The 22,486-nt window shown below is 39.0% G+C and overlaps 1 protein-coding gene across 1 annotated transcript in view; it reads right to left on the bottom strand.

Moving 5' to 3' along the window:
• Nucleotides 1-4,883: 4,883 nt before the first annotated feature.
• NRG3 (neuregulin 3) overlaps nt 4,884-22,486 on the bottom strand; it is a 344,333-nt gene continuing 326,730 nt past the window's right edge. The window contains exons 7-9 of the mRNA XM_053984120.1: nt 21,303-21,430; nt 14,071-14,241; nt 4,884-10,036 (exon numbers count right to left, since the gene is read on the bottom strand). Coding sequence (XP_053840095.1) covers nt 9,529-10,036; nt 14,071-14,241; nt 21,303-21,430 — 807 coding nt within the window. The 3' untranslated portion in view covers nt 4,884-9,528. The remainder of the gene's footprint in view (nt 10,037-14,070; nt 14,242-21,302; nt 21,431-22,486) is intronic.

Below are 22,486 nucleotides of genomic sequence, written 5' to 3'. Positions count from 1 at the left end.
CTGGACATCTTAATGTCCTTGTTAATTAAATAGGGAGGACTGAAAAACTATTTAACCAGTAAATCAGGCACATGATTTGCAAAGGCAATTCTTCCCTTGCAGTTATTCCAACTATCCCAGCTGGATATTCACAGTGAACAAACCACATTTCCATCACTTCTGTTCCATTTTTAAGTGCTTTTAGTGTAGGGATTTGCTCCAGGCCTCATCAGCAGCCTGTGAGCGAGGAGCGCAGGGCTCTGCCTGGTCTTCTCTCTAATTAAGGAAGACAGGCAATGTGCTGGTGCCCAAATCCTGCCCACAAGGATGGAAAGTTGCCTACGAGCTACAGCACCTTCCTAGAGCACAGCCGCTCCCACAGTGATGGGCTCTCTTTGCTCTCTGAAGCCACCTAGAGACAGCTTTAAATTAATGGAAATGCAAAGTGACTCCACTGCTTACCAGAGAAACTGAAATGAAAATCACAACTGTGTTGCCAATCTCTATGAGGTTAGACAGGAGCCTTATTTAAGAGGTCTGTGATTTCCAGGGTGTTTTTCCAAGTTGCCCAAAACCTTGGGAGAGTTTTTTCATTTTTAGCATCAGAGGCCTGCCCTGCTGTAAACCCTATTATCTGCCCAAAGAGGGATCTGAGCTTGTGGGATGCTTCCTCACCACCCAGGCCACTGCCTGCAAGGCTTCAGGAAGGGCTGGTTTGTCCTTGCCAGAAGGTGATGTGGGACTTGGTGCAGCCCCCTTGCCAATGCCACAGAAACATCCATCAGGCAAATGGAACTGAGATGGAAGTTAAGGAGAGTGGCAAATGCTGTCCTGAGCATTCTGAAAGTCTGCCCAAGATATTGCAAACCATAGACAATTTAAAACAGTTTATATATCTCACAGCCTGCAAATAAGGCTGACCAAACCATACAGAGTCATTTTAGCATCATCTGTCTGTGCAAATACTAATGGAATCAGCTGAAGAAGTTTTTGGTAATTAGCGCTTACTGATGCCCCTGTCCCTTCTGCACAGAAAACAAGAATACATCTCTTGCCTTAGCTTTGCTTAATGTTTTAGATATTTTCAGGAATAAGAGCTTCTTGGGAAGAAAGAGGGCTTCTTGGGAAGAAAGACAGATTGGATAAGAAAGCACATAGACAAACCATGTTCAGAATAACCCCACTCCCCACAAGGAGCTCAGAAATTTAGAGCTGGTCTCCTAACCTGCTTTGGAAAAAAACATACCCTTGTTATCTGAAGTGAAAATGCAGACAAGCTGAATTTGCCTTCATGCTTCTCTATATAACATCCAGAGAAGCAGCATGGAAATTACATAGAAGAGATAGCTTTGTTAAATAAAATTGATAATGTGAACGATCAGCCTGGTTGTGCCAAGATCTGAATGCACACAATTGCTGCAGAACAAGCATGGAGAGTTTTGCTTGTACTGTTTGTTCCCTGTGAGGACGGCAGGCACTGGCACAGGCTGCCCAGGGAAACTGAGGCTACCCTTCCCTGGAAGTTTTCAAGTTCAGGTTGGATGGGGTTGGAGTAACCTGATCTATTGTAAGGTGTCCCTGCCCATGGCAAGGAGGATGGAAATAGGGATCTTTTAAGGTCTTTTCCAAACCAAATGTTCTACGGTACATACATGATTTTGGACTGCAAGAGCCAGCTCTGATCTGTAGAACTGGAGTCAGAACTGCAGCTGAGTGACCACAACTCTGGCAAAGACAGAGCAGCGATGACAATTTTAAGACTTTGGAAATAGCTTCACCTCTGCAATAATCAAGGAGAATGCACAATGAAGTAAAAAAAAATGAGGTTATTTGGAATCAAACTACTTTAACGATTCTCTGAAGTTGCCCTGATGGGCAGAGACATTTCTGCTTAAAGTGCCCCAGCTCAGGTGGTGGGAACTAATGAATTAGGTCAAACCATGGGCCACAGGCTCAGAAACTGTAAATCAGCACTGCTGATGACACTCCATATAACCTGGCAATACCTGGGAGAATCCAGCCCATCAATTTTTAGCTCATATTATTTCATTTTGATTTAATGAGAGGAGCCTTCACAGAAGTCAGTGCTGACACCTGCCTTTTGGCAGAGTCACTGGTGGAGGAGCTCAGACACCCTGTGGGTCACCTTTGGAAAGAAGCAGAGGTTAGCACTGCACAGGTAGAGACCTGGGGTTTATTTCAGGCTGCTCAACTGCTGAGCCACCACAAATATCCTCCTTTGGGAGCCTTCACATTAACTGTGCTTGCAGTGAAACAGCTGCCACTTGTGCAACACCAGAGTCTGACCTGGAAGTTTTGTGTAGTCCAAATATCTTATTTACTTTTACAACCTAAAGTTATCATTTGTGCATACAGAAATATCCAGCTTTTTGTGGGCAACTTGAAAGAACTAACTTGAACATAGTTAGCATAATTCAGGTTGGAAGGTCATCTAGTCCAACACCCCTGCAACAAGCTGGGACATCTTCAACAAGATCAAGAGAAATAAAAAAACCACAGATCTTAGATAACCCCTATTATCAGTGTGAAAATATAAATATTTGTAATTTAGGTTTCCAACATCGGATTTTTAAAAAAAATAGTTTATGTAATACATGCATTTGTAATGGTTTTAAAAAATTATAGAAGAAATGTCACTTTTTTCTTTGGAAGGATTGCAGAATTTGGAAATCCCTAACTTAAAAACAAACTAGTGCTGATGACCAGAATTTCAGTGAAACAAGAATGATCTGAGAAAGAAACTAAAGTCATTTCTCAGATGATGTGGATCTGGCCCGACACAAATTCCATCCCTCCTCAGCCATGGAAAAAACTGTGCCACAGTCAGGAGAAGCTCCCTGCCCTGTTCTCAAGTTGCTCCCAGTGTGTCTTGCTGGGGTGGTCAGGGTGGTGATGCTTGTGCCACCTGTTGTTTGCCCCATCAAGAGCAGTGTAAGTCTAAGCTATTTCTATAACACTGAAGTTCAGCAGATGGCTCCAGTCTTAATGGCAATTGGTTGATTTTTGATTAAAAAAATTACATCAAGTATTCAAGTCTCTCTTCTTTTCTTTTTGGATATTAATTTATTCTTTCCTGCAAGAGATCAGAGATAATCTAAAGCAAGAGAGTTTAACTTGAGTCAGTAAGCCAAAGTGAAGCCTGTACTGTGTTTCTGTCCTGCTTCTGCTGAGGTATATGATGTATAGGAGTGAATTTCATGCTATGAAAGAATCATCTTAATGTAAGCAAGGGAAACTCCAAACCTGGATTTCCTGAGAAAATACATATGACTTATAAACCAGCCTCACTTAGTCTTCTTCATGGCTCTGATGCATCTTGATAACCTTTAACTACTACCGTGTATTTCAGAGAAGGCAAGGAAGTAGAGCTTATTTTAGAATATTAATTATTAGTAGTATTCTTTTATTATTATCTCTATCATTATTTGTATTTTTTTGTTTCCAAATATTTACACAACTGGGAGCTCTTGTTCCATATTCCTTGAAGGAATGGCAGGAAAGTGTCTTGCAGAACAGGCTGCATAAATCCTTCTTCAAGGGACAGATTTCCCGTCACGTCAAACCAAAGCAGACAAATGTTAAGTGCATTAAATTGTTTAAGGCCTTAAATTTATTCAGGGTCCCAAATGTCAGGCTGATACTCTTGATTCTGAGGGCAAGGTAAAACTGAATGTGAATGAAGAAGCTGAATGGTTACAAATTCAGTGAATTCAGTTAGACCAAAGCAGGCATGGACAGCACAGAAGTGGCTCTTGCAATGCAAGAAATAAGGACAGGGGTACATCAGTGCCCAGTCACTACATGATGTGGTACAGACCACAAGGTCCCCTCAAGGAAAGCAAAATTATAAACTGTATGTACGTCTCCTGATGGTGTGAAGAGAATGTATTATTAAAAGCTATGGTACAAATTCAGGATTTCCATGCTGCTGACATACATTTTATCCAATGGTTATTTACATGCTTCAGTCATCAATAACTCTTTTCCATTATAGCTATAAAATATTATGTTTCTTATATTACAAAAAAAAAAAAAAATAGAATTATAAGTGGTCTTGCTGTATTTTTTGTTACTTATCTGGGAAAACTTACACAAGAACAGCCTTGTGGGGTATTAGAAAATATCACTCCTTGTTTACAGGAGTGTTGATCAAAGAGGAAACTTCTAAATCTTTTCAAGCAAGGAAGAGTCAGTGCAGGCTGTCAGTGAGGTGTGAGCACTCTGTCTCTGAAGCACTGCAAACAGTGCTTTAATAATACAGACCCAAAACATAATTAGATTTGTTCCAGTGGATAGGGAACAAGCAGGAAAAAACTGGAAATTTCTGGCCCTTTTCCTTTAATCAAACACAACCACTGTGGTCAGTAATAAATTCAGATAATTTACCTTTCCTAGCAGGTAAACCTTTCAACAGGTAAACAACTGTACTGGCTTTTACTATTAAGATGAAAGCACCCTCATCCCCTGCAGTAGACACTGGATGACTGTTTCCTCCTCCACTGTGGCTTTTCTAGTTCTGGGTTATAGTGATGACTATCCACTGTCTCTAACACACTCTGTAGTTCTTGCAAGAGACTACCAATTCCCATGGCACAATCCTCTGATTACCATGGAATAAAAATGAAAAAAAAAAAAAACAACCCAGCAAACCAAACACAGGCCTACTTTATTAGTCATTTTACTGCTGTTGTAGCTTTTTGATTTTTATATCATGTTTGAAGTTTGCTATGGAAAATACAGAAATCCTGCCTGATACCATGATTTGGAAGTGCCAAGTCTAAACCTGAAAACTGGATGTCAGGTGTTTTCCTGTAAGTAGATATCAAAACAAAGGAAGCATAATCTTGCTGTGAATTCAGCAATAATGCAGTACAAAACCAAAAAAGGTTTGCATCACTTTATATTTTCAGCAAGATAAATAACTGTATTATTCTATGAACAATTTAAAAACAAAATTAGATAAAATCTTGATCTCTTTAAAGAAATCCATCATTACAGCTTTTGGACCACAAAAGAGGAGACTTTATGACTATGTGTCAGACAATACATATAATGGGTTAATTGACCTGTTAGGCTGCTGAAATAAAATAAAAAAAACAATCACAAAAAAGCTGAAAAATCTATATTAAATATTTGCTTTTTCCCAATCTTGAAGATAAACATTTTAAATTCATGGCAAGGTAACAAATCATTTTATAAGCTCATTGTTTTCCTAAGGGGTAAAGAGTTTACTGGGAAATTTCATTTTATTGAAAGGCAATTGATATTAACACCATTTTCAAACACAGTTTTCATTCCAGGTCTGCTCCTTCAAGCTTCAAATTTATTTACTGCAGGTAGGACTCTTTCAGAGTTCTTCTTTGGTATTCATTTTCAGAATTTCTTATAAGAGTAAGAAATGTTCAAGTAATGTCCAAAAGGAAACTAGAGGAACCTGGGGATAAATTGGGAAAAGGAATCCAGATTTTCTCCCTACTTACATGAGAAGTAGGTGTGAATTAACTGCTAACATTTCAATTTGGGAGTATATTGAGCACATGCTTGGTCATAAGCACATGCCATCAGCTCTTTTTTTTTTTTTCAAAATTTAAACTTGAAGGATGCTGCTGAGTGGCTTTGGGATCAGCACACGGTGGCAAGTTGACTGCTGCTGAGCCTGGCCAGGGACACAGCCTGTGCCAGATGGAGCTGACAACCCAACCCAATCACCCAGCCAAGGAGCTGAGAGGGCTCACACTCTGCTGGGATGCTCAAAGGCCAAATAAATCCGTGTAGCAGTGCTGACATCACACGGGAGACTACTAAGCTTTGTGGCATCAAGCAGCACGGATTTGGGATGTGATCCTCCATTAACACACGCTGTCATTGCTGCACTGACCACACCAGCTGAGAGCGTGGCCAGGTACCAAAGGCATTCTGAAGGGCTCGTGTTCCACAGAACTGTTTGTTGATCTAAACATGTGCCTGAAAAATTTACAACATTCCAGCTTTGGGCCTAGGGGTACTGAAGAGTTTTTCAATGGTAAACACTGCAAATGTGTCCATACTTACCCACATCTCCTATTTCAAATGCCGGGATTGTTCTACTGGTTTTAAATTTTTTTTAGGGTTATTTTGGATTATTTTTGAAGAAATTCTAAACAGAAGTAAATTTTTTTAAAAGATCAGGATATATACCCCTCACAATTCTCCATGGTGTTGTGCTGGAGACACAGACTTTCTCTCTGCTCAGTTCAGAGAAAGTTCAATTTATTTAGTCAGCTGCTCTCCCAGTTTGTTTGAATGTAATGCTCTGTGTGTAAATTTTCACACCAGACTACACCTGGAACTTCATAGGTCAGATAAAATTTTTAATTATGATCCACATAAATGACTGAGTTCAGAGCCTCTTCTAGGGGGATTACAGACTGTCTCCAAGGCTGGGAACAGATGTACTTTAGGAATGAATTGCATTTCTCAATGACTTGCATCCCTTCCAATCCATGAGTTCAGTGGGACCAGAAGAAGAGCAAAATTTGGCCTACCATGTCAGCTTTTGAGAACGACTTTCAAATGGATGCTTTACACAATTAATTGTCAGACCTCAGAGAAAATGTTGCCCCATTCACTGTAAAACAGGAAGGTCCATAGAGGAAAACAGTTGCATTAGAAAACCACACAAACAACATTAAGGCTACCTAGTTGGATGTTTTCAACCCTTTTTGTTTTCCTCTGCAAACAATGACAGTTTCAGTAAGATCTGAAGTGATGCTCTGAACAAATAATACACTAGTCTGTCATTGGTTAATATTAACGTCTCTCTATTCAAACATGCTGAGAACTGAATAGAACAGTTAACATATAACAGTCACACATCCTTTGCTGAGTACAAGATCGTATCTCTAACATGAACCAAAGATACCCTCACCATTTCAGATCTTCAGCTATCATTCAGTAAAACATTTCATTCTCTTAAATACATTGCTCATCTCCTCTTTCTGGGTCTCTCGGGGGTGCTGCATGAACACATTCTCTCCCTAAAGGCATGGCCTATGATATGGTTCTTTCTTCAACTGAAATCTTGCTGTGTGTTCTCATTATGTTGCCAGAGATGAATTTGCAGAGCTTGGGGGAGGGAACATCTTGCATCTGAATTGAAAAGATTGAATTTTTAAGCATCAGTTTAGACAGGATTCTGCACTGTATTGCAGAAAGACCATCTCGAAGAAATTAATGGTGAGCAATTCATTAATTGTGATCACCGTTTGAAAATTGTTGAACCAGCGCTTTATATAGCACACAGTTTTCATATAATATGAAAATTCAGGTATTTTCACAGGGCTAATGGGCAGAGGCTCATGAGCTCCCTTTGCTCATGTTCTGAGATGGGGGGATGCAAATGATGTTGACAGAAAAGTCCAATGACTGCAGGGCTGCAAAGCTGAGCCCCACCAAATGCACCTGTCTTTCAGAGGGTTTATCTGGTGTGGGCTCGGGGCCATGCCCACCACAGCCAGCTCAGCTCACGCACAGTGAGACTGTGCCCAGCCACCACATGTGGCAGGAAAATGTCAGGGTGAGCCAAACCCCACGGGGATCCCCCCTTGCTGCTGCAACAAAAGCTCTGTCTTTGCAGAAGGGAGTCTGAACACCTCGCTCCATCCTGGGGCATTAAACAATAACTTGCCCTCAAATACATTTCTGTTGAAAACACACAGCAAAGATTTCAGCCATAGAAAATTCTGTAAACAGGACAATTTTATCAACTTTATCTTTAAAAGTACCCCCAAAACCACAAAAGCAACCCAAAATAAGACTTGCTGAATGAAGACTCAAAAATATTTTTTTTACTGCCTTAACAAAAAAAAAAAAAAAAAAAGACATACACCTTCAGCATTTCTTTTCCAAATTTACTTGACAGAGGTTAAGATATTGCTTTATTCTGACTCAACATACAACAGCACTGCAGGATTGATTGTGCTCTTTTGGGAAGTCTTGAGACTTGTGAACTAGAAAGTCTGGGGCACATTAATAAATGTAACAATTATTTTGCTTCAAAGGAATATTTTAATACATTCTGTATATACCCTATTTTTTTTTTAACCAATCTCCTGGCACTAACCAGGGATGGCTATTTAGCAATTTTTTATTATAGTTGATTTTTCCCCCCGAGAATAAGCAGATATTTTAACACTAATAAACCCAGTAAGGTGTGTCACTGAACCCAATTCATTGCAAAATTGGCACATTTTTTTTACAATTTATGGTGGGAAAAGGGACTTAAAAGAAAGCTAATGGGAAAAGGGCTCATAATGTGATTAGGATATGGCAACCAGAGAATGACACATCCTCTCTAGGGCCTTGATCCCCTGCAGGGAGCGACTTGGTGGAAACCATCTGCTCTTAGAAAGCTCCATTAGAGTCAGATCTCTGCATGCCTGTGGGTCTGCCCATACTGAACCATCTGCAGGGTTGAAGCTTTAAAGTTCACAAGCCTAAGCCATAATTAATTAAAGTGACTGGAGAACTGAATGCAGGGACAAATTAGGCAGCGTGGACACTTATTGGCTGGATTTTGATCATACTGGATCTCCCTGACTCTTCTCTGAACAAGCCATAATAAAAAATAAGTTTAAAAAAAATACACACACACCGAGAAGTGCTCCTTGAGAGCTTACAAATGCTTTTAAAGTGTAAAAGTTTAGAAATGTTGAGGGGTGCTAACGAACAACAGAGTTTATGTTTCCACTTAAAAAAACCCAAACCAGAAACCAAAACCAAACCTGTCGTAGTACACACTTATGTATTTTCTCTTGTTCTGCCTCACTCTCCACAAGGCAGCTCTGATAGGCAAAGCTCAGAAGATGGAATAGCTGTGGACTCACTGAATCTCTGTAGAGTCCAATCCTGCTCCCACTCTTGGCCAATCCCAAAGCCCATAAATGATTCCATTGACTTTTTTGGGGTGACTGACACATTGAATTAAGGTTGAGAGTTAAGCATCTGCTCAATTCAGGGACATTGTCATCATTCCACAGCAGGTACCAGAACTCAGAACGAGGTGTCTGGGTGCCTGTTTTCGTGGTGTGAACCTGGAATCAAGAACAGAGTGGGAGAGGGGACTGGATCTGTGCTGAGCTTACGAGACATGTTCTCTGAATCCCTGCCCAGCAGCTCACTGCAGTGCTGCCCTGAAACCAGAAATGCATCTAAGGACAGTACTTGGCCTTTACTGAAAAAGAGATGCATAGCCTAAGCCTTCAGACAGCTGAACAGGACCACGGAAAAATCCTCTGTAACTGGAACTGTGTAATCCTGCCTAGAAAGCATCTAAAAGCGCGCTTCATCCCTCCTGGAACTTTTCCCTTAAAAAAATATTTTGTTAAAAAACACTATGATATGAGGGCGATTGACTATTTGGTTTCTTCTAAGTAGATGCTCTTAAATTAATGCATATAAATAATTTGTATTTAACTTCCTCCCTTCCTGTTTAGCAAAGCGTCGAATGCGCAGACCTCTCGTTTCCCCTCCCACAGCCCCCACACGGAGTCACTTGGTCAATACCGAGTCTCTCTGCGTTTCACTTTTCAGGACAAACTGTGCCTCTCGCTCTGCCTTGGCCGTGGGGCTCATGGGCAGGAAGGCCGTGTTCTCGCTCGCGCCGCTCTCCGCCTCTACGCTCGCCAGCTCAAAGTCCTCCGACCGCCGCGCGTCCGTCAGGATCCGGATCTGCTCCTGCACAGTTTCTAGCAATATTTTCACTTCGTGTTGTTCTGCTATTAGACAATTACTGACTGGGGAACTCACATTGACAAGTTCAGCAGAATAGGAGTTTTTGCACCATTTGATGCCTGTTACTTCAGGAACATTTTGCATTTGCATGCAGGCTTCATCCAAGCCCACAGACGGGATGATGGGAACGGAGTTGGCCCTTGAAGAGGAATAGCTGACCAAGTCCTTCTGATCCACGTTATTAAAATATGGGGTTGTCTCTCTTGAAGGCAGTTGCATATTTAGTGAAGGATTCTGAGGAGTTTTTAAACCACTGGATGAATACCTGGAAAGAATAAAAAAGAGTTCTTGTTGTACAGCAGGTGGGCAGAGCAACCAGCAGCAGGGACACTGTGTGAGATTCAGTGAACTGTGCTGAAGAGATACACACCATTTTCTCCTGAAATAGAGGAGCACTTGACCGTGGTGGGGCCCTGGGGAAAACAACAGGCTCTGGAGACTGGTTTTGATTCTCAAATCTGCCAGTGGCAAAGCACTGCTTTTCTCTCAGTCTCATTTCACTCACTGATACATGAGAATAATGGAAATTTCTTTTTAAAACATTGCAGAAGTTATAATGTATTATTAATTTTCTTTGAAAGAAATTTCAAATTCTATTCCTACATTTCTGATCGGGGAAATGGATTGATACTTTCTTCAGTGTCAGAACTCTCAGTGTTAAATGGTTGTTTTAGGAAAACACTTTTAAAAAGTGCAGATAAAAAGAACATTAAACACTCATGGCTGTGTAGTCTTTATTTACATAGGAATGATTGTCTGTACTCTCCTTCTGCACAAGCAGAGCATCTAAGTGCAGTGTGCCTCCGAAAAAAATTGGTTTTCAATAGCCCATACTCAAAATGTTGGCCTGATTTGGTTTATTAGATTTTATTTGGAAATAGTGATAACATATAGGACTTGAGCAAATGTCTGTGTTCTCTTGATACTGTAATACTGTTAAAAAAATAAATCCTTTATCCTCCACTAACACATGTTATAACGTGATTTTATTGATTGTGAGGGAACTTAGTAAATTTGTATCAATATTTCCATTTTGTTTCAAAGCCAAACTCTGTTTTGTTTACAAGAAATACTTAAAAAAACATAAATGGAAGGTATAATAGATATAAAATAAACAATAATAAAAAAAGGAAAATATGTTTCCCATCTGAAATTAGTACTTCTAGAAATATGGTGCTCTAGGAGTTACTCTATTACCAGTCATGGTTGCTAAGGACCACAGACATCACCTCAGTACCAGAACATAATTTATTTATAATCAGCTTATCACTATTTAATAAGGCAAGGTAATGGTGAATCTAATATGTTTTATCCATGGATGAGGAGAGCAACATTTAGATCTGGTGTGGAAGCAGGTGCTCTGACTTGAAGAGTATTATTCCAAAAGCTCCTTAAGCCTGCAGGAATTCACTAGGAATATCCTTCTAGTTATATGTGCCTCCTGCTTTTTGGGATGAGCAGAAAAAGAGTTAAGGAAGAGAAACTGAATCATGTGAAACTGCCGTAGTCCAGTATTGGCACAAACAGTAATTAACTGGAAAGGCTTCCTCTGGCCCCATGCTCCTGGCCAGGTGTCAGACAGGAGGGAGCAGGAGACAACTTCAGGCTCATTTCCAGCAGAGTGCCACTGACCTGTAATTAACTCGTGTGTGGTGAGCTTGTACAACTGCTGCACACATCCCCCTGCCCACGTGGAGCTCGCACAGCCCCGTACCAGGACTCTCCTGGCATCCCCAGGAGGTGCATCTGGGAGCTCTGCGATAAGGAGGAAGGGCTGGGAACTTTACGGCCAGGTGAGGGAAAGAGATGCTGCTTTGGGAAGTGGCACCCAGGGGAATAATAGAGCAAGCAGCTTTCTGGGATGTGTACTAGAACTTCCTGTCCGTGCTCTACAGCTGCAGCTGTTTTACATCTGAGACATGGTTAATTACATTGGCACTATGCTCAGACACACCTGTAGCCATTCATGGAGGGGCTTTTTACACCAGCTGTCAAGACTCAGGATGAATGAAATACTGATCAGGGGTATTATTCCTGAGGGAGGACAATTAAAAAAAATAAATGAAAACAAAACAGTGCAGACCTTTGGGTTGTGCCCATTCTTGTTTCCTTTGCTTATATATAATTGTTCAAACGACTATAGCTGGAGAGATCGCATCAGTTGCATTAGTCCCTTTTTTGGTAATTCAGGCCCTAAATATATTCTGGGCTGCACCCTGAAAACAAAGGGAGTGAATGGTTTTAATGAATTTCACATGCAATGTAGGTATTATATGGATGATATATAAGCAAAAACAAGAAAAGACTGAATTAAAATGGGTTTGGTGAGAAAACAATAACATTTGCCAGTTCCACAATAGAGATTCTTGGTATTTTGAAAACTAGCTGGCAGCAGCAGTGACATGTAATGAAATGCCTGGTGTATTTCCATAATATTTTTTGAAATACAGATAGACATACCAATTTTATGCCAGAATTACATGTTTCTGCCCCGTGCTCACAGGGCTTTCAAAGGAGAACTGAGGTTGAATTAAAGTGCATACACTGTGTGCAACAGGTGAGGTATTAAACTAGAAGGGATATTACATCTAAACCATGTGAGACTTGGCTTTTAGTTAATTACAAACTGATCCATGCTTCTGTGCGTGACACCAGACTGCTGCTGTTTTCAATAGACTAAGACTTAGAACTATAATTGCAGAACCTTAATTACATTTTCCTATAATTAACTTTCCCAGAACCACAGTTCCTCCAAAGAAATATATCTGTGTTTTTATCTGAAAACCTATTTTGTCTGAATAAATTAATCCATGTGCATGTGTTTCAAAATGCAGCTCTCTCTCCACTCTCTTCCTAAAACCAAGCAACAAAAGCAAACATTTATAAATATTTAACAGTAATTATGTTATGGAGTGTGTAAGAGTCTAAATTAAAGAATGAAACTGATAGAAGCACAATAATTTTACTGTCTCCTTTAAGAATAGATATCAAAGATAGACAGAAGGGACTGAAACTTTAAATATTAAATGGATTTTACTTAGCATAGTCCCAGCAGCTTTGCTGTAAGCCCTGTGGCTAAAGGTGTGCAGTGTACAAGCCTGACAACAAGGTCCATTAAGATGGATGGGAATCATTCCAGGGGCTCTGCCAGGCTCTGGGCCAGCCTTGCAAGCACTTACACTGATATACACACACCCCACCTTCTGCAGACCTGACTACACTTCAGCCAGGCTGCTGGTGGATGAAGTTCAGAATGCTCAGAGAATTAGGGAGACAAACCACTTTGATTTGTGCATCCCAACAGAGAAAGATGGAGGTGAAAAAGGAGAAGAAAGGAAGCAGTGTAACTTCTGCAGGGGACAAGGGAACTTTTGGGCTGGAAATCTCATGAGAACTGTGAAAACAGCAGATATTTAGAGGGTAAACATCCTTCGTGCACAAAATATAGATGAAATGCTTGAGCAGATTGAGGCCAGAAGGGGTCACAGTCTGGTCCCAATATCAAATTTTGCAGAACTGCAAATTTAAAATACAGACCAGTACAAGCTGATACTTGTAAGGTCACACACTGATTTCCTAGACAAGAGTAAATACAATTACCCACAGCTTTGCTCTACATCACTCCTCAGTGGCACCTCCCAGAGCCTGCGTCATACGACGCTGCCACTGGAGAGGAAAGGCTGCCTGCCTGCCTGCTCCTATCTGCAAGGGTGGAAATTTTAGTAGGAAATTTTCACCAGGAATTATATGCACATATCACACAAATGAACAATAATATATTTACTGCAAGAGACAATAAACAAATTTTCCTCAGAAGCAAATAGTAACAATGACACAAGGGTGAATCAAACTTGTTTAAAAGAAGTCACCAGACACCCAACCCCACCAGTTTCACCTGTAAGTGAGAGTGAAGACTTTCACTGTGACTTACAGGTGAAACTGGGTGGGGTTTTTATTCCATTCTAGATATCACTCTTGTTTTCATATAAAATATGCTTGTAATATTCTGGAAAGTCTTTGGAAATCTATAGGGATATGTAAATATTATGTAAAGTATCTCAGCAATTGCAAAGAACTTCAAAGGCAGCTGCAGGTTCTCAGGAGCACTTCTGAAACCCAGACCTTATGTACAGCTCAGCTCAATGTTCTAATAAACTGAATTTTAAAAGGAAAGAAAAACCACCGTATTCTTTGTGCATTTTCAAAGACAAACCTGTGTGAAGCTATCTATAGAAAACCAACTTTGCAACGTACATGATTTTATTTTAAAAGCCCCTAAATGGCTCACTCATTACTCACCCGTGACAAGGTATTGTGTCCTGGTCCGTGATCCTCGACTCTTCGAGCTGTTGATATGCTGGTCCTGTAATTCCATTGAACCTACCCCGAGGCAAGGGAGGAGTCCTCCGAAAGGCATTTCTATGGAGCATCCCACTTTTTTGTCCTGGGCTGCAGCATGAAGAGAGACTTCTAGAAACAACACCAAGAGTACAGTAAAAATTATCACACCAAAAGCATAAAATTCTGCAAAATAAAGGTTCAGGATTAATAATGCATGAATTACTGTTCGTATAAACTTTGTTGCGGCAGCCTATGATGTCAGCATAAATTCTCTAATGAAATATAATCGTACAATCCACCATTAGCTGCTGTTTATGCCATTATTTAATACATCACCTCTTTTCTAGCAATGAAAATAATTGCCCACTATATGAACTGCTTTCTTGCACTTGATGAAGGATGCTTCTCCTTTCCATGCTGCTTATCATAATCCTGCTATAAAGAGTTGAGTCTTCAGACAGCATAAACAAACAATACAGCTATCTCATATCCACAGCTGAATTCAAAATTAGATCCTAAACTGAAAGCCCAATATATTATCTATCAGCCTGTGAGGTTCTGCTTCGTGATACAAAACCATTAAATTGAGAAAAAGTGTAAGTGAAGAATATAAGCAAAGCTTATGAACTGCAGATTGAAGAAGCTAAGACAAGTTTTCTCCACCTTGAACAGTATTTCTGTATTATTTTATTCCTGTTTTATATACAGATTGTTTTGTTGTTTATATACATTGATACCATGCTGTTTCTTTATATGATATAATAGAAACTGAATTTGATAAAAACAAGTCATAGTTTTCTACTTATTTTAGAAAATTGGTTTAGTGAATGTCTGGTGTTTCGGAAGGAGAATGGATTTTTTTTTTTTTTTTCATTTCATACAGGAATGAAAAAGTATCTAGAATCCATGGTTTTGGTATACAAACCATATACTTGCTAATGCAAAAATATGGGAACACAGAAGGCATAACCCATTTTTACTGCTAACAGGTCTCAGTACTGCATGGCATGACTGAATATTCATTTTTCAGCTAGTCCTATTTCTCTTGGCATCTTCTGGGTCTCAGAAATGCATGTGTTACCTCATATTCTCTTACATTTTTAACGATAACTTATAGGTTTTGTAGATGCCTTTTACGAGTCATTATTTTTGGCTATGTGAATAATTCCAACTTGTGACAGAATTCAGCAATGCAAAAGACTTTGGATAAGTTTGCTTCTTTTTTCCAATTATAATGTGACTTAAAAGTAATCTGCATTTTTTACCTAGTGGGAACTTTTATTATAGTTAGGGCCACATTTACTCCCAAAGTAATTCTTCCTTGGAGCAAGTACCTTGGACAAATTCTCTTTGAGTGTACATTTCCATTAAAATCAACCTTTTCTGCCCAAAATTAAAAAAAGAAATAAATTCAACACTCTATATCCTACTGTTCAGGCCAGCAGTGTTCCATTGCAGTCTAACCTCTGTTTTCTTCCACACCTTTACTTTTCTAGTGCTTTTTATTGAAAAGACCAACAACCCATAGCAATAACATTCCCTCCAGGATTTTTCATGCTTGCTTAAAAAGATTTTCTTTTGCTATTAAGAAGGCTGTGAAAAAACATTTTTAAAAACCTGAAATACTGGCCTCTCAGTTCTGAAGGCTGAGCTTGAGTTGCAAGGTACAGTTCATATTCTGTAAAATAACACTACCACATCACAAAATAATTGACATTTCTGCTTAGGAGAGCCTGAGATTAATACAGCAGGGAATCTCAAAAGATGCAGGGGAATGAATAATTTGTGATGGATAATGAATTTTTGGGGTTTTTATTGACTTGAGCATAGTCATCAGTGGAATCCAAAAGTAAAAAACAAACTTTAGATTGATTACAAATCTTTGAAGTTAGAATTTTTTATTGTTTAATTTGTGGTTGGTTTGATGCCCTTGAGCATCTTCCTTGTTGGATGAGAGCACATGATCTTCATATGCAAATTCACAAAAGCTTTATTTGTAATAAACATAATTTCAACACATACAGCTAAACCTAAGGTAGTGGGTATAAACTGCAGAAATGTTGAGACCAAAGGGATCTGCCACAGTCCTGCAACCACAGAACCTCCAGCACTGACTTAGTCTAATTTGTTGCTAATGTGAGGTTCTTATGCTTTTAATATTTCTGTCAGGAAAAAAAAAAAAAAACAAAAAAAACCAACAAAACCAAAACAAAACTGAAGGAAGAACAAAAAAATCATTTGAGGTCATGGATAAGACAAATTCACTAAAGATCAGGAAACACTTACAGAGAGTGCAGCTGCAAGCTGCAGGATAACAGCTGTTTCTCCAGGCACCAAAAAACCCCCTAAGAATTTCTGTTGAAAGTTCTATGGAAAAGGATCTCCAGCACAAAGCTTTTCCTTTTACACAAAACTGATATGAATATCAGCAATGCAAATGTAATGTCCCTCTCAGACTTCTCTATCGCTCATGTGAAAAATTCCTCCCTCTCAGGCAAACGATGGTTTTTGGATTTCTTCAGGGAATTTATTTTCCTTTAGCCAACATTGTGGTTTCTTCCTTCCTGCACTCCAGTCTAACTGGGTAAAAGAAACCAGCCCACATAAGTGAGCCATTCAATAAAATAGACCAATACATAAAGCTATAGCAGATATGTCCTTAAAATCTATCAATCCAGAAGAATAATCAGAATATGTATGAAGTGGTTCACAAGTAATGCATAAACTAGAGAGAAATACAGTTCTCATGAATTAATGTTTTAACAATCCTAAGGTTAATTAAGAACTTGGGATTCATTCTTGCCAGTTGTTTTGTGTGAGCTTTTTCTTTGGGTTGAGCATCTGAGTGAAAACAAAGTCTGATCCTACAGGTGGAGTAATCTCTTCTTGGGGCATACACAACTCCCAAGTGCAGTTACCCATGTTCATGAAGAGAAGATCAGCAGTGTTTTTGCAGTAACTCTGGAATCCTTCTGTACTACTTCTGAGTTAATTACAAACCACCTAGTAAATATACACTCCAATGACTGAGCCAGCTGCCAGGCAGTGTCCTCTGATATTCCCCCAGAGCCACCTTTTTAGGTGTTAGACAATTGACTGCTAACATTTGTATGGATCAACTATTGAGACTTTCAACTGATTTCAGTATTAATAAATAATAAAATCTCCTCTTGGTTTCTGAAATGTGAGCATTATTGATCCCTTCATAATATTCTTGTATTTGGGAATAATCTGTTTTGAGGCTACTCGGGGACTGTGGAACTCTAAGAAAATCCTCCAATGCTACCTGTGTCATCTGGTCACCATCCTGGTGATAGAACAATAGGAAAAGGGAATAGAGTATTCGAGGTACATCAGTTGCACTGAGTTTAATCATCTGCCATAACCTCATCATATACTTCCTGTAGTGCACAGATCAACCTCCATCCTAAATTGATGATGATATACAGGCTACTGTTACAGAAAGTTGTTTTGTATTGAAAACTTTGAGACTTCTTTTCAGTTTAAAATTATTTCTGATGAATATTCAGCTGGTATATGTGCCACCACACTCCTTCCTTTTAAACAGGTCTCTAACTTCCCGTTGTGCTTGCTCTCATGTATTCATAAGCAGCACTCATACACCCTTTCCAGTCTCCTGAACTGAAGACTGACATAAGACAGACTTCTAACACTTTCCATGGAACATGAATCATTCATTCCTCATCTTGGCTTGGGAATGCAATGTGTGTCCATGGCAACTGGGAGGCCACTTTTACCAGGTGAGCTAACAGTGTGCATTCTCACACTATGCTGTGTTCCAGCTTTGTTCGGTGACCTTGGCACCAAAAAAGTCTGTCCCCAGTGTTGACTAATTCTTTGAGTGCTGCCCTGGTGAATGTCCTACCTTCTCAACACAAGTTCTTCATATCTGCCTTTTAACGTGTCCATGAACATTAGAGTTTTTCTGCCTCTCCCTACTTTCTCCCCTTAAAGGCATTAGACACACATGACAACAATGACTGAGCTTGTGTAGAGATCTAACTCGCCCCCACCAAATACACATGCAATCATCAGTGCATATGTTGTAGTACTTGCTGTTGGTAAGATACTAAACAATGTTTTGCCTTTTTTTATATCTACCGCAGGAATCCTCTTCCCCCACATTTGTCCTAAAGTCTTGACTATTCAAATTCAGCGTAATTGGTTCCTACTTTGATAAATTCCTCGCCTTCCTAAATATTTGACATTTGCTATTCCATCATCCCATGTCACAGCTCCCATTTTTATATATTTTGCTCCCAGACATGAAATTTTGTGAACTGGTTTTCTCCCAAAAAAAATTTTTTTTTGATCAAGATTAACCAAACCATCTTGAGAGCTTTGATTTCCACATTTTGCTTCCACTTTGACTGTAGGAATGTCTACTTTCATGCATTTGATTCTGTTCATATTCTACCTTTGTCCTCAAATAGTCATCCCAACTTTTCATTAAAAAATGAAATTATTAATTCAGGATTTCCCTAACTGCTTCAATTATTATCTCTGTCTCACCATCTGTTTTGCTTTTTCTTTGGGAAAATAGCAGATTCCTTATACCTTCTTCCTTTCAGGCTTCTGCTGCCCTTACATTCTTAGTTGCTTCAGTTTATCTATACTTGCTCTTTCAAATTCAATAGCCTTATTTACAGAATAACTTTAATTTATTCTTTCCTCTGCTGTAAAATGAATCACTTATATTAGCAGCATAAAGAGTAAAATGCTTACCAAATGAAAAAATAAAATATTTTCCATGCTTTTTGTGGTGTGAAAAGTTCATTAAAAATGAAAACACAAATTATTATTAGTTTTAGGGTAGGTTTATCCTATTTTGTCATTTTTGTAAGACAATATAACTGCTCCAGGCTGAAAGCCTCTGCATTTGGCTTTCATCATGGCATTCTCTGAAATGAATCCCTCTAAAATCAAGGATGACTGGATCCATGAATGAAAGTCAGGATGACTAATTACCAAGGAAACTGCTATTCAAAGGGATCACAACTCAACCCATAATTAAGAAAACTCTAATTTATTTCTGTCTATCAGAAAATAAGACAGTATGAATTTCCTTCTTACCAAGATCAACAGATAATCCAAGACAAATTTTTGAGCATATTGTATATACATTGCAGGAAGTTTACTGATTAAACACATTTGTTAATTTTGAATTCTGACAGTTCTAAGAGTTATTTTACATATGCAAGCAGAAGATGTAACATTCTTCTATGGTAACAGCAGTGCACAACGCAGGCAATATGCTTTAGGAGATTAATAGTAACACAGGCTAAATATTTTTTGAGATTAAATTTCAGTTTTCAACTTTATCTCTGCATTAATTCTTTTTGTGTAGCTGAGGTTTGTTGAGACAGAAAATTGCTATTATCCATAATCTGAGTGAAATAATTATCAGGTCTCTGTCAGTCACATTTCAGCAACTCCAAATGATTTCCTACACTGACAGTCTTACTTCCAGGCCAAAATGTATTGGTTTCAGGACCTGGAAACAGCCAGCTCCTGATTTTAAGAAATTATCACCCATCATTAGTGTCCTTGAAAACACAAGCAGAGAAAACAGGTCTGGATGTAGAGCAAAGTATTTCTGTAGCAAGCAGAAATAAAACAATAGAATTTAGAACAGCATAAAAGAGAAAACCTGCAGAGCTGATATGATTTTCCCAGGTTCAGTCAGGTTTGGAATGAAATGAAGAGATATTTAGTATAAAATCCTCATTTGACCACATTTGGCCATTTGTCCACAGTGAACACTATTTAGAAAATAAATTAGGAAGCTCTTACATGGTACATAAATAAAGACAGTCTTGTAAGTCTTAAACGTTCATAGAAACATTTTATAAAACAAGGGCCTTCTATAATAAATCTTAAGCTTTAAAACTACAAAAGAATTCTTTATAAATTAACTAGTCATCCAACTTCTTACATTAGTTCTGAAGCAAAGACATTTCTTGGATATTGCAATCACAATATTAAAAGGTAAGGGAATGAGTTTTTTTCTGAACTTCATGTTGTGACTAAATGATGATAAAATTCTTCCCAGAACTAGAAAGCATTCTAGACAACAGTCCCATAGTTCATCTATGTTTAATAAAATTATTAAGCATGTTTTGAAAATCTCTGTGTAATAAGGAAAAAGACCTAAGAAATGGATCTGACATGACAACTGGCATTGTTTTTTTCATGCTAAATTGAAGGCGTAAGTAAGGTAAAATAGATAGGGCCCAAATATCCCTTTCTGGTTTACATGTGGCACTTTGTAAGTTAAGTAGATCACTTATTCAAATGAGAAAAAAACACATAGCTGGCTGAGAGACTGCACTGAAAATGCACCAAATACTGCAGAAGCCAGATCATAACCTCATGCAATCCCTGACTTTTTTTTAAGTAATTAAAAAAGAAAATCCTTTTAATAAACATGTCTTCCACTCCAGATTATCTAGCTGAAAAAATTCCAAACTCATTTTCCTCAGCCTTTTTTCCCTCTCTCTGTGCACTGGACCAGTTGTTACCACTGTCATTCCACCAACATTATTGCTTGTACCAGACTCCAGTTGGGTTTCTAGTCCTGTAATGAAGCACCTGCAATCTTTCTCATCCAAAAAAAAGTTAGAAGCAGAATTCTAGTCTGAATCTCATCCAGTGATGGGTGACATTCCTCCTTTTTTTTCTCTTGGAAACAACCATCCAAACATTTTTAAGCCTTGTTTTCAAAGGCCACCATGTTTTCACAAATAAGTCATTATTCATTTCATGTATCTTTTGTTTAAGGAAATGGTGGAAAAGGCTGGAAGTTTGCAACCAGGTCTTTCTGCAGCAAATGAGTCATTAACTTCATGACCATCGATAAGGAAAGTCTTGTTTTTAATGGTTCCTCCTCCAGCTGTTCCACTGGCTGGGCTGTGCCTGCAGCTTGGATGGTGTCTGTAAAAGCTTCCTGCAGGACTGGCATGACCCACAGAGGAAGGCAGTGAGCATCCCTACTACCTTTTATGTCTGCAGCTAAGAAAATACTCGGACATCTGCTTCATAAGCTGGCTGAGGCTCTGCTGTCACCAGGGCACTCAGCAGCTCACCCCGCCCCAGCACAGCATAACCTTGCACATGGATCAGCACTCTAAGCCTCTCCAGGCAGCTCTCACAGCCAGATGTTTGCTCACCTGTGGTGCTTGATGGGCTGGGTTCCTCTGTCAGGAGACAAGGCCTCTGGGAAAGACTGAGCGCCTGAAAAGCTAGACTCCATAACTTTGTGCAGAATGGGCCCCGGGTGCCTATCTGGCTTTGAATACTGCAGCAGAGAGAATAAAATTAATTAATACTCACAAGACAAAGTACATTGTTGATGCTATTCACTCTGAATTCATATCAGAGTGGGGTAAGAAGTGCTTTAGTGCATTTTTGAATTAAAATTAGGCAATGCAAGTAACACATTAATTCAGTATTGTTTACACAGCAGAAAGGGCTAGTAACCATTACCCCATTATGTTCTGCACATCAAAACACTCATATCAGCCTTAGCAGCAAAATTACAGACTGATCTGCCCACAGTGATGGGAACAGACTAGAAGTCTGTTTTTGTGGCTGTCCATGCAGAGACAGATCACAAAACACATCTCAGAGGACAGCTAGCAGCTTCTTGGTCCTTTGGTGATTTCAGTCAAACACTGCATTCATCATCAGCATGTACAACTATGAAAACCAAACTGAAACAGCACTTGTGTCATCAGATAAGAAAGAATAATATTTGAATCCTATCCACAGAGCCTGATATCTTTCTGAACCAGTCTGAAACTTTTGACCTGGGAGTATCTGTGCTAGTAAGAACAGTGTAAACATAATTCTTCTTATGGCAGGTGTGGGTGTAGGGCAGTCTCTGGGCACAGAGTGAGACACAAAGGTTTGCAAAGCAGACAATAGACATGAAGAAGAATAGATTTGTTCTTCTTGCTTTGTGATTCAGCTGCAAAAAGAAAAAAAAAAAAGTCTCTCAACTGGAATGGGGCCATAAAGTTGAAGTATAGAAGAAAGCTGCACTTGGGCTTGTAAGAAGATTCAATGTTGTTGGTGGTCACCGGGCAATATCTCAGAGATATGAGAGGGTAACTCATGTTTCCACTCAGGTGTGAAAAATAAAGCACTTTTCAGACTTTTTACTTTGCATTACAAGAACCTGCACTAAAACTAATAGGTCTATTTTCCTTTTGCTTTTTATTTTTAGTACTAGACACCTAGATATTCATGCTATCTTTAAAATAGATTGGTATAGTGGCAGCTATTACATATTTTAGGAAGAAAATACAAATTAAAATATTAGAAAAAAATCACAGTGGTGAAAAATGTCTTG

Source organism: Vidua macroura, chromosome 8 (assembly GCF_024509145.1).
Source record: "Vidua macroura isolate BioBank_ID:100142 chromosome 8, ASM2450914v1, whole genome shotgun sequence".
NCBI lineage: Eukaryota > Metazoa > Chordata > Aves > Passeriformes > Viduidae > Vidua > Vidua macroura.
Note: the sequence above shows the minus strand (reverse complement) of the source record. Positions and strands in the feature narration are given on the sequence as shown.